This window comes from Argiope bruennichi, chromosome 1 (genome assembly GCF_947563725.1).
Source record: "Argiope bruennichi chromosome 1, qqArgBrue1.1, whole genome shotgun sequence".
Classification (NCBI taxonomy): Eukaryota; Metazoa; Arthropoda; class Arachnida; order Araneae; family Araneidae; genus Argiope; species Argiope bruennichi.
The window spans coordinates 132716377-132729503 of record NC_079151.1 but is presented as its reverse complement, the minus strand read 5'-3'; the positions used below and the strand labels follow the sequence as shown (position 1 = coordinate 132729503).

The following is a 13127-nucleotide window of genomic DNA, read 5'->3' as shown; positions in this document are numbered from 1 at the left end:
AAATCAAGCAAACCTAGAAAGAAAAATAACCATTCATTTCTCCTAGTCAAGACGACAAAAAACGATGATGCAGAAACAAAAGAAAATGATATCAGCTGCTCATTGTTTCGCATCTTTCAATTACATAGATAGAAGTGGCATCACTCAACGACTACGCGATTAGGAAGGAACATCAAAACAAGCTTCACGAACAGATCAGTTTTTAAGAGCCGATGGTTCAGCAACAGCATCAAATAACTTCTTGCAAGCGCTCTTTAAATGTGACGAAATCCTCGATTTAACGTTCACTAAACACGTTAATGGAAGGGTGTTAACCTCTTAAAAAGACATTTAAAAAATTTGATAATGCAAGTATGAAAACATACCGCGCAAAACGCTGTTAACCGAATAAGGAATTAATCATTTATCGGAACAAACTTATTTTGAACTGTTAAACATTTATCAATAATTAAAATTCTTGCCATAATTCGATACCAGAAATTGATTTAATTGTTTTACTTTTTAAATAAATTCGTTCTGCATTCTCATGGGGAAAAGAAATTCTTATATAAGAAGAGTTAGTCAATCTGATATACATAAAAAAAAAAAAAATGTAACAGTCACTATTACAAAAAATTCGGAATCGATGAAAATAAAGACAATTTGATTGTAATTTTGCTTTTTTTTTTCTATAGATATCGAATAATCAACAAATCTTAAAGCAATCCATAGTAAAAAGTTAATATCGAATATATTATTTTGCTAGAAAATTTCCCATTATAAAAATTAATCACTAAAAATAGTCCAATAAAATGTAAATGAAATAATAAAAATAGAATATCAATCTGAAAATGTTTGGAATATTTGAATTATCTTTCTTGAAAGGCATATTACTAAGAGTAGAAAGTGTGTTTGAGAAATGTACCAGTCTTCGCTGAAGGTCGAAAGTTTCTTATAATTTCAAAATTTTCATGCACAGATCCCATACCAAATTCCATTCATCTACTTCATTGTGCAAATGTAAACACGATAATTTACTTTCGAAAAAAATGTGTTTTTCCGATTAAAGGGATATAAAAAACTGGCGATTCGTCAAAATCTTGTAATAATTTTTTTTAACGAAAGTAATATATGCTCTACGTTGTTTTCATATACAAAAAAAATTTTAAAAAAATTAAATGGCCAAAATTTACTTTTGTTCTATAAAAAAAAATCCTAAAAAATGACTGAAAGAATTGCACTGTAAAAAACGAAAAATTCTATTAAAAAAAAGTATGATCACAAATTTGATGATTCCCATGATTAAAATATAGATCTATTTCTTTTAAGCATTTATTAACTTTGCTTAAAAGTTAATAAATGCTTAAATAATTTTCTTATTATTGCAATCGTAATAATTGGAATCTAGAACTAAATTTTACATCCAGGTGTGAACATACTTTGCTTTCAAATCAAAGTCAATGAACTATTTACACAATTCATTTTTACGGAATAAATGAATTATGTAAATAGTTCATTGACTTTATAATTCAAATTTTATAGGTAACGCATCAATTAAGATTGTAATGAAAATAATATAATTAATTGTACAATGATTTTTATTCAAGTCACGACTTGAAAGACTAAAGTTCATCAATAAATGACACAAAAATAGCGGTCGGAATTTTTAAATCGCAGCTTCATAAAAACATATGGAAAATTCTAACACTGATAAAAAATAACTTATTCTATTTTTCTTCTCGAGAAAATGTTCTTATATTTAAGAATTCTTTTTAATAATGCTTCTGATTGGAAGCGATAATATGACTACGTTTGCATATTAAAAACATACCCGCTATAAAATCCGAGATTTCTATGAATAACTGTGACATCAGTAGCAGAAATTGCACCTCATTTACATCAAGTACTGAAAGAGTGGGAAGACAGTTGACATTTTTTGCTTTACACGAAAAGTGAGTCACTGCAAGCAAAGGATTATAGATCCGCTGTGTATATTCAAAGTGATGATTTATAATTAATCTTATATTCAAATTTTAGCTTAAAAATCTGAAAATGCTCATTAAGAAAAAGCACAAAGAACTGCAGCTGTGATTTTTTTTATTCAAAAAGGAACTTTAAAAATTATCAAATAACGTTTAAGAATCTAAACAGCAAGTAGTTTATTAAATGTATCAATATAAATATATTAAATGCGTGCTTATCGATATCAAAGCTGTTAATAATCACGTTAATTTATAAGTTTTTAAATGATGCATAGAAAAACTCAGAAAAATTTGAAAAACATATAGCGACTGTTAAAAGTTACTTAAGGTGTCATTGCTAGATATTTAATTCTTTGAAGAGGGAAACGATTAATGCATCATAATGATGCACTAAATAAATGACTGAAATGCAAATATATCTGATTTACTGGTGTTAATCGCTTTGTGATTTTTATGCTCGTTCGCATATGTAATTATAAGGAAACTGGATCATATCTTTAAAGCAATTCCGATTAAAGAAATATAAATAGTTAAAACAAATTAATTAAGGTTTCTTCTCCCGAAATGTTATAATCAAGCATCCAACGTGAATAAAATTCTAAAAAGATACAAAAATATATGCAAATACCTACCCAGTGAATTATGCTTTAAATTAAGTTTAATAATAATGACTACCATCAAGAAACAGTACTTAATTCCATTCTAATTCTATAAACTGAAAATAAATAGTGGAAAGAAAAAGTTCAGAACAATCGAATTCATCGACCATCCTAACTAACAAACCATAACAAGCGATTTCGACTAACAACGAATCCCCAATGCAGAACAACAACAATAAAAGGCAAAATTATTATTATTACCTCTCGTCAATTTTAATCCTAAGGAATTTCTGAACAAAAATGAAAGACCACTCATGGATAAATAACAGAATGATAGGGTACTAAATTCCAATCAAAGCAGTCCTGCGAGTCAACTAATGACAAACCATCATTCGAAAAGCAGAAGACAACAGGCATGGCAGAAAACCCAACAGAGCTGGACATTAGCATTCCAAGGGTCAACAGCTCGTTAACTGTCGATCACAATGGGCTGTGTGAAGCTCAACTTAATTAAAATAAAGCGAAAGGTGAGTAACATTTGCCGACGAATGTAATTGCTTCCACTGTGTTACGACCACTGAATAGGCGCAGAAGAACTGTAATGGTCTATCCACCAACAAGGAAAAGGTATTCTATTCTTTCAGAATTGAAGGTCGGCATTTACGGCACACGGAGATTCTATGTACACGCGAAGAAGGAAAAAACTTCTTTAAGAGAAACAATATGATTTCACAGGACAATTATAACTTTCTGGAGAAAAAGGATAAAACTGTTATAACACATGACAACGAAATTTGCACTTGAAAAAGAAGTAATTTGGTATGTCATGCGAGAAGGAATACTGACAATAATGAATGCTCTTTTGCAATCAATACATGCGGTGGTAGAGGAATCCGGAAATAACGATGTTTATTATGCAATAAAGAAAAATTTCGCCAATTTATTTTAAAATTAAATATTAATGTTATTCAACAAAAAATTAAATAATAAAAAATCAGCAATAAAAATAATTACAAAATGTTTTTGTTATTTCTTAAAAAGAGCTTAGCGCAAATCAATAACCAAGCAACTTGAAAATAAAAAATAGACCGACTTTTAAAAAAAAAGATATTTAGATAATTTTTTTAAAAACCTTCTCAAGCGTAATAATCTCATGAAACACTCACTTCTCCATAACCTGAAGATACTCTGATTATATCTTATAGAAATGGGTGATGATTCATCAAAATTCATCTGACACCATTTCTAATCCCAAAGAATGTTTAAATACTGAAAAGAAAAACAAGGTGATAGTTTAAAAGGATTTGACCAGACCGAAACAAAGTGAACAGAATATTCAACTGCAAAGCAAAAAGTATGAAAAAGATTAATTTTTGCAGGCACAGAGATAACAAAGTTAAAATAAGAAAAGAACTCGTGAACCATAAAAAAAAAAAAAAAAAAAATTCCTATCCAAAAGATTTTCTATTAACTGACAAATAAAAATAACTAAATGAAAATGAACTAATGAACTTTTTTTTACAGATACAGACACACATTTTCCCAATTATTTCATATAAACACCATTTTTAATAATCCATTTAAATTGAGAAAACTAATAAATAAATTTACAGTGAACAAATCAAGAATTTAAAGATTAATGTTACAGAAACAATATTTTACAAAACTGCTTTCCAGATATAATATCAAAAGAAATTTCTCCATTCTTTTTTCATTCAATTTTGATTTGTTCTTATTAAACTCAGTTTTCACTTTTGCCACAAATTCTAATCCCATTTAACATATTCCAACTTCAAAATGCCAAAAACTTATTTGATTTCAGACATGCTCTGGCAACAAAAATAGCAAATTAACTCTCAGTAACATTATTGTATTACCATATTTTTTTAAAACATTTCAGTCATGTTTTAATTATTCTTTGCTTTTTTCATAATTTATTTACTTTTTCTACTATTTTTTTTATTTTAGTTCTCATTTTTTTACAAGTGACTTTGTTTTAGAAAGATATTGGTAGCCTCTGTTTTAATATTAAACGTTTCGATATCATTAGAAAAAAAGTAAAGAATAAAAAAAGATAATATGAACTATACTAATGTTTAAAAGGGGCAGAAGAGTTTGCAACCAAATCATGTACTTTTCAACTATAAATATGAATAAATTTTACATTACACACTAGATGCATAACAACACTTTTTCTAATTTGCAAGGTATTTTCTGTTAGTATAGGAAAAAAAATTGGGAGTTAATAATAAACAAGTCAATTCATAGGATCTGTAACTCCTTCCTACCATTTGCTAAGTTTATTCTTCCTTTTCTACATTAACAATCAATCTAGTCATCATGATGAGGTGTGCAAAATAATAAGATAGAAAAGGGATAAAATTATAGATGGTTAATCTCATACAGATAGTTTTTTATAAAGGATGAACAGGATAACAAATAATATAAAGGGATAGCAAGGATATAAAGGATAACAAATCAATGAAATAATATTTGAAACAGCCTGGAGACACAAAAAGGGGGGGGGGTCTGCTATTTTTCACACAAAAAGGACAGAAATTGTAATAGTTATACTATTTAAGCATCAAATAAAAATTACAAAATATTTTTAGTAACAAAAAATTTCAATCACAATAGGGAAGATTTGCTGAGCAAATGTAGAAAACATTTGCTCAGTATTTGTTCACCCCTTCAACAGCATTTATTGTTTTTTTCACCCTTTATGATGTACTGTTTTTTTTAGCAAATTTTCCCATGCAATATAAAAAAGTTTTAAATATTTTTAAGAAATAATTTTAAATTGAAAGCAATCGTATATTTCATTTTTAGCAAGTATTTTTACAGAAAATAATTTTATAAAACCTGATTTAAAAAGATTACAAAATAGACAGTTTACACCAGATGTGGAGAGAAAAAAATAGTACTTCATTAAAATGATATACTGAAATAAAAATGTGCATTAAATTATATACATGATAATTAAAAGATTAACTTATGGTAAAAGAAGAAAACTTTATCCAAATTGTGATAAAAATTCCAATAACAATAAGGTCCTTAAAAAATTCACATACTTCTGTTTGATGAAATTTAGACACTCCAAAAAATTCCAAAATATCTGATAATAAATCCCATTTCATTCTTATATAGTATTGTAATGCTTCAGTCATTAATAGAATATTAAAAGCATATCTATGCATCTTAAAAAATATATTTAAAATGTAATAATTCTTGAAATAATTCTTTTACTTGTTGTATGAAATCTACTCAGAAAATATACAATTAAATTAAATTTATTGAAGTACTTACAAATTGCAACACTCACTCAAAATGAAAAGTGCATAAATCAATATCCAAGCAGTAGATTTTTTTAAAAATATGAAATGTTTTTTTTAATTCAAATTAAATTACTGATATTATTTAGAAAATAGTAATACTTAAGAGTAATATATTTTAAAATATATTATATTAAAATACAGAGAATAAAAAAAATGAATATAATTATGAATGCTGCAAAAAAATGTAGTTTATCATGCATTGTTCTTCCTGCTATCCCCCATTTTTAAGTATAAGTAAACATGCCAAATAACTAGCAACAAGTCAACATACCTCTAAAGACTATAAGAAAGGATAACCAGATTAAATGGCTGAATAATATTTCAAATAATTATTCTTGATTTGAAAACAGATTTCATAAACATTAAAAATTAAAATTTCATATTTCAAATTAAAATTTTTAATCTAAAAGATTTCTAGCACTAACAACATATTCTAAAATAAAGATACAAAGAAATCAGGATTTATAACTCAGATTTTACTATTGGTTACAATTTGGCCTAAAGATATTATTTAACTGGAGATTTTAAATATTATATATATATTCATTAACTTGATTCATAAGACGAACATTTTGGATAATTCATTCAATTGCTTTTTAACTAAAATATTCTTTTACTGGACTTTATTCCAAGTGTCTGTGTCAATGCATTCCCCCCCCCCCCATCCAAATTAAAAAGAAAAAGAAGAGAAAGAAAGAGAAAAAAAAAATCTAAAACTCAGAGATTTAGCAAAAGAACATTTTAGGACTGAACAGAATCAGACTATCTACAAAATAAGGTTTAGAGAAATGTCTAAAAAGTAAGCCAAATTTTGAGATTGCATCAAAAAACATCAAACAAAGCTGAGATTTTTTTTTTTTTTTAACTACAATAATAAAAAGATTTTTTGCTAAAGTTTAGGAAATAAAAAAAAATAGCATGAAGCTAAAAATACAGTAAATAATCTTATAATTATTCTTCAACCATCCAAATATCTATAATATTATTAAATAAATTTTTCAGAAAATAATGAAGTAAACACCCTTTTCTTTTATCCCATCTTAAAGTTCATCACTTTGAGGAAAGATAATAAGAAAAAGACGATCAGGTGTGAATCAATAAATACTGCTGATTTGAAAACTATTGTTCCAAAAAATACCAAAAGTAGTAACGACATTTAAACTAGATAGATTTACAAGGGTTCTACAAAATGGAATAGCATTCATTTGGTATGCAAATCATTGCTAATACACTGGTGGACAAAACATAAGAGAAGTGGAAAAAGTAGCTTCATTTAAAGATCAATATACAGTACAGCTTCAAGTACAGTAGTACAAATGATTAAAGTAAAATACAAGGTAAAATATAATGCAAGGCTTTTTGTGATGAGAATTATGTAAGCTGTTGAAACAGACTGCTTCAGGGAAAAATACATATTGATAAATGAAGGAAAGAATGCTGATTATAGATAATTAACATTCATCAGCATCTACAACTAATAACAGGTAATCCAAACAGAAAAGTTAGTATGTCCACTACACAGATTAACACACCTTCCTATTTATCGTGACTAGCTCTGAATTGAGCAATCAAAAAGAAATGCCTCTTTTACTGAATTGATGAGTGACAGTTTATTTGTCGCAGGCTATGCATAAAAAACAAGAGATCAACGCATATAAAAAATTTATGTCAGAGTTTACACCAAATGAATATACTAGCTGAACGGTATGGTACAGGTTAATCTTGAGACAATCCTACATAGTACATGATGGCAAGGCATGTTAAATGAGGCAAACAGAATATTCTAAAGAAATAAAGATCCATTTGATGTATAGGCTTTGCAATTCTTTACCGCAATATCTGAATCTATATGCCTGCATAGAATTGATCTACCAATGGAACATTTATGCTTGCTAGTTCCTTTAGACAGTTCGCAAAATGTTATCATCTTGGAATCACACTGTGATGATCCCCACAAATTACACAGTCAATCTATCTGAAATGTAATTTAGTCCAGAAATAAATCTGTAAGAAATACTGAGTTCCTTAACAATGTTCATCGCATACTGTCTTTTTTCCAGCATTCTAATTATTTACCTACTTGTAAAAATTAATCTAAATAATGTTTGTTTAATATGATTTTACATTTTAAAGTGCACTTCACTTTTAAACTACTCAAATTTGTACCAAAATTGTACCAAAAATACAAACAAACTACAAACTATTTTTTATATCACTGCACTATAAATTTCACTCATAACCAAACAATAGCATATTAATTTGATTCTACTTTATTATCTATTCTCAAGCAAAATCCCATTAGCTTTTTGGATTTTAACCATTAGTACCTATCAAAATACCAAATCTTCACCTGGATATTTTGATAGGTACTAATAATCGCCTTTAACCACACTAAATTCTTGACACTTATAAAATCATTACATTTCCTCTTGATCTCAATTATTCTCTTATAAATGCTAACCAGTCAAGGTATCAAATAATACTATCAAAAGGTTTCAGATTTTTTTTTTAATTTCTTAAAATCAATATTTTGTAATTTTACAATTACTAAAATAAATTCCTGATTTATACATAATCTTCACATGCACAATTTTCTTTGGGTAAAACAGTGATCCAATGCTATTTAAAAAATTTTTTTTAAAAATGAGACAGTAATACATATCTTTTATGTTTTGATACATATTTACAATAAAATAAAATCTACAGCTAATGCTTAAGTTCAGGATTGAAAAAAAAAAAAAAAAATTGAAAGAAATTCATTATCAATGTCATAAGGTAAGCACTTGTTTGATGTTTCTTGTATGTTTATTGAGTTTAAGTTAAAAATATTACAGTAATGTTTACTCATTTTTTTATAATTCTCATTTTATTTCCATTACAAAGAAAGAAACAACAAAAATAAGGTATTAAGTGCATTACATAAGTATTTAACTTTATTTTTAGAAAAACATAAGCAGGCATCCATCCTAATCTTAAATTCCAAAAAATGAAATGAATCCTCCTCAAATGTATTCTAATAACAATTATCCATCTAATAAATAGGATCAGAATAATATTTTAAATGGTAAAATAGTTTCCCTATTTTAAATTAAAAGAATGATTGAATGTAAAAATTTGCAGAGATAATTTTTAAAAAGTAAAAAAAAATCAATCGAAATAAAATCTTCAAATAAACTTTCAAGAAGAATAAAAGGAACAAAACCTTCGAATAGCTGGTTTGTATATCCAAGTCCTATTTATATAAAAATATTTATTTAACGAAGCAAATACACAAAGTTATCTAAGAATTTTCTTAAAGTTCTAATATATATAAAATTAACAAATAAAGTTTTAACATAAACAAACTTAAGTAACTACAAATACTGATTCAAGACACTCTAAAATTAAAATCTTTCAATAAAATTATAAATTTTTCTTGAAATATTTCAAGATATATAGAAAAATTCTTAATTTTATAAGAATTATAACATCTTAATATAAAAGAAAATTATTAAAATTTAGTAATTCAGTATTAAAAATTTATGTTTAATGCCTAAATTTCTGCAGACAGAAATGTAATTTAAAATTAATACATAAAAACATTTATAAAACAAAATACTCTTTAAAAGGAAAAAAAAATTAACCTTTTTTTAGATAACATTTTTCTCAAAAGTTCCTTCACATGCTCAGTAAATCAATCATTAATAAAAAGTACATTTGAAGAACTGTGTAAATGCCCTTAACCACTGCCTTAGCTTTAAGAAAAAATTTTAAATACATTTTAATTAGATATTACATTTAAAGTAGATATTTTAGAAAGCACTTTGCTAAAATCACTTCTCACTCACTATGATTGTAATAAGAGGTTAATTTTACATATTTATAAATTCAATAAAGAAATAGAAAGAAATAGTTTTGGGCACATTCTACAAGTAAATTTTGATTGTATTTTGTCCTTTTAATGATGAAGTCTAATTACATTTTAGAAATCTTTTCATGGATCAGATTCTTTTAATTATAATTTTAGAAATTTCTTTTTAAACTTTATTTAAAGAAAATAATAAAAATAAATTATAATTTACAATATTTATTTTTAAATAAAAATTTGTAACAAAATTCTTAATCGAGTACAAGAAAATATTTTTTAAAAAATCTTTCTTCATATTTAAAGAGAATAATAAATGAATTTAAAAATAGAAATCTAATAAAGCAATGCAAAAAGAATATGCATCACATTTTAGTATTATCTATTTTTACTGTCACTTCATAATTTAAATAATTATACAGTTGATGTAAATTTTCCTCTATTTTTGCATATTTTTAAAATCACATATTTCAATTCAAAGCAAAAATAAAATCTATATTTAATAATTAACTTTTAGATTTAATTATAATGATGAAACTCAGCATTGAAATAGAATTAATTTTTATAACTTAAATACAAAAATTAATCAGACAAAATATAATTTTCATTACAACTACATTACTATTCATAAGATATTATTTAACCAACTGAAAACAATTAAATAAATAATTTTCTTCCACAACAGTTAAATATTTTTTATTAAATAATTTACAATTATATTAAGCTGTTAACTTAAGACACATTAAAATAATTTCCAGGCAAATCACAACCATTAATAATGATTTTAAGCAGCCAACACCTATCATCCCATTGTCATGAATAACAACATTTTTACAGAGTAAAAGATTTTTCGAATAAAATGATTAAAAACTACGTAGTTACTTTTAGAAATTACAAAGTATACAGATTCAAACTGGTCTTTTTTAGGGGTGGGAGGGGAGGCAACATCCTGAAAAAAATCATAGAAATTCACACAAAAAAAATCATGATAAAAATTTACTTACAGCTCATCCCTTTGCCGCTGAGATAAAACCATTTTCATAGTTTACCACAAGCCAGAACAGGGATTCCAAGCGGTCAAGTGTAATCCAAGAAATTTAAAAAAAAATTTTTTTATCCAAACACTTATCACAACACACAAGAGTTAAATGGTTAAACAGCTATGTCTTCATAATAACTCTGTAATAAAAAAAAAGAAAAGAAATAAATATTAGAAAATAAAATCTTTTTTATATAAATATAGATTGAAAAATAACGAAAATCTGTTTAAATTCATAGCATATTTTCAAAGAACTCATCGTTGCAGGGTAGATTGATTATACAAGGAAAAATGCAAAACGAAACTACAATTTAAGAATTATTGCATTGAAATATAAGTTACTATACAGAAATCATTTATAAAATTAAATACAAACAGAAAATCAGATGAATAAATATATCTTTAACGGATGAATCATTTCTTATGACAGACAGATGTCAACAAATCCTTTTTGAATTGCGCATAACAGGAAAACCCTAAAGAAAAGTCAAACGAAATCTAAACTATTACATTTATGACTTATCATACATATAATTTAGAAATCAGTTATTAATTAAAATTAAATGAAAAATCTCTGAAGTATCTGTAAAAATTGTCATCAGAACACATTGTGACCTTCAAGGATTGATACATCCCACCCAAAAAACAAGAAAAATTTACCTCAGTAATCATTCTAATGTTTGGAATCTCAGGTATTTTTTGAAGAAGCGTTAAATAGCTTATTATTTATTGAATCATAAAATAGTTTAAATGGACACGCATAGTCGGTGACGCCATTAGCACAGTGTTGGCATGCTAGCATGCCGAGAAGTCGATCGATACATCTGTATCTTGGTCTTGGACCAGACAGTATCAACTTATTAAGTATATCTTACCTTTTAATTTATCCATTGGAAGATTACTTTAATAAAGAAGTAGAAACCTAATAAATTTTAAGAAATTTTAAGATATTGTATCACAGTTTTAATATGTAAACATTAAATTACTACAAACATTCAAGAATCTTCATTTTACGTACGATAAAGTATTCTTACGAATCTGAATAGTTAAATAAAACTACAGTAGATGTCGCTGCAATTGTCCTAAATCCCAAACGTTAGGGATTTGTCCTTTGATACTATAATGTCTACGTTTACAAAAATATAATTTTGAAATTTTCTCTGAAATACAGTAAAAATTTTACATATTCAACAAAAGCTTTTTTAGATGCGTTTTATCAAATCAATGTAGTATTATTAAATAGGGAAGAAAATGTTTGTTAGAGAAGAATCTGGTGAGATATTGAAGAAATGTCGCACTGTAATCAATTTTCTTCAAACGTTCAGCAACATCTCAGAAATGTTATGCATCAGATTTAATATTAAAAAATTAAATTTCAAGCAATTAAATGGAACAAAACAGAATCAGAAAAATATATTCCATGATCATTAATGTATTAATAATCAATAATTTGAAAAACACTTATTATGAAAGTTGGCATTTGAAAATCAACATTCCTCATTCAACAAGAACTTGAAATTTCAAATTCTTCTATAGCATCAACAAGAATTTATCTGATTAAGAATTGATTTCCTGAAGTGTGAATTTTGATTGATTTCGAATAATACAATAAAAACATCAGCATAGACATAAAATTACATTCCGTACTTAATTTTCATTATTGGATATTTTTCTGAAATTTGTATCCTTTGAACTTACTAAAACAGACGAAATTCAAGATTCGTGCCGTTGTAACATCTGTGTTTATTCTTCTTATCGGAGTCTCAAAAAAAGAATGAAACAAATGCATTGAACATGGACTCCACATTTAAGAAAAATATCATGTTGAATAAAAACAATCTAGTTTATATGTAAAGAAATCCAGAAATATTGTCCCTTCAGCTTTCACACTTTATTCATATTTCACCTATATGGATCAAATTTTAAAATAAATCTATTATTTTAATATTTGAATCAAATTCTATTCGTCTCTTCAAATACAATATGCCGAACTTCAATCCTCATTCGTTCCGTTCTTACACAGACAAACAAACATTAATCTCCTCCCTCCTCCTCTCCCCCAGAATTCAGAAATCTGAGAATCATAGAAAAACACAGATGTAATTATAAAAAATGTATTTTTCGGAATCTTCGAGGTCTAACATATGGAAATTTATAAGAAAGCTCGAGGCATACTTTTTTGGTAGATTTCTTATATAGAAAGACTACTTATTGCAAACTCAAAACACCAGAGCACAAGCCAATTGGAAGCAATTAGCCTAATCGGCTAAAGACAGATCCTCGCTTGCAAAATGCTGACAAACGCATCTAAAACAAGCTAATGACTTATAATATTCTATAACATCAATA

The 13127-nt window shown here is 26.4% G+C and overlaps 1 protein-coding gene across 2 annotated transcripts in view; it reads right to left on the bottom strand.

The window, feature by feature from the left end:
- Nucleotides 1–11812, bottom strand: part of LOC129963818 (lissencephaly-1 homolog) — a 75002-nt gene extending 63190 nt beyond the window's left edge. Inside the window, exons 1-2 of one of the 2 annotated variants that reach the window (XM_056078391.1) lie at nucleotides 11654–11812; nucleotides 10744–10918 (exon numbers count right to left, since the gene is read on the bottom strand). In XM_056078391.1, the coding sequence (XP_055934366.1) occupies nucleotides 10744–10781 (38 nt within the window). In that variant the 5' untranslated portion in view covers nucleotides 10782–10918; nucleotides 11654–11812. Of the gene's footprint in view, nucleotides 1–10743; nucleotides 10919–11438; nucleotides 11584–11653 lie in introns of those variants that run through there. The other variant, XM_056078396.1, reaches the window with a different exon arrangement.
- Between the last annotated feature and the right edge of the window lie 1315 nt (nucleotides 11813–13127).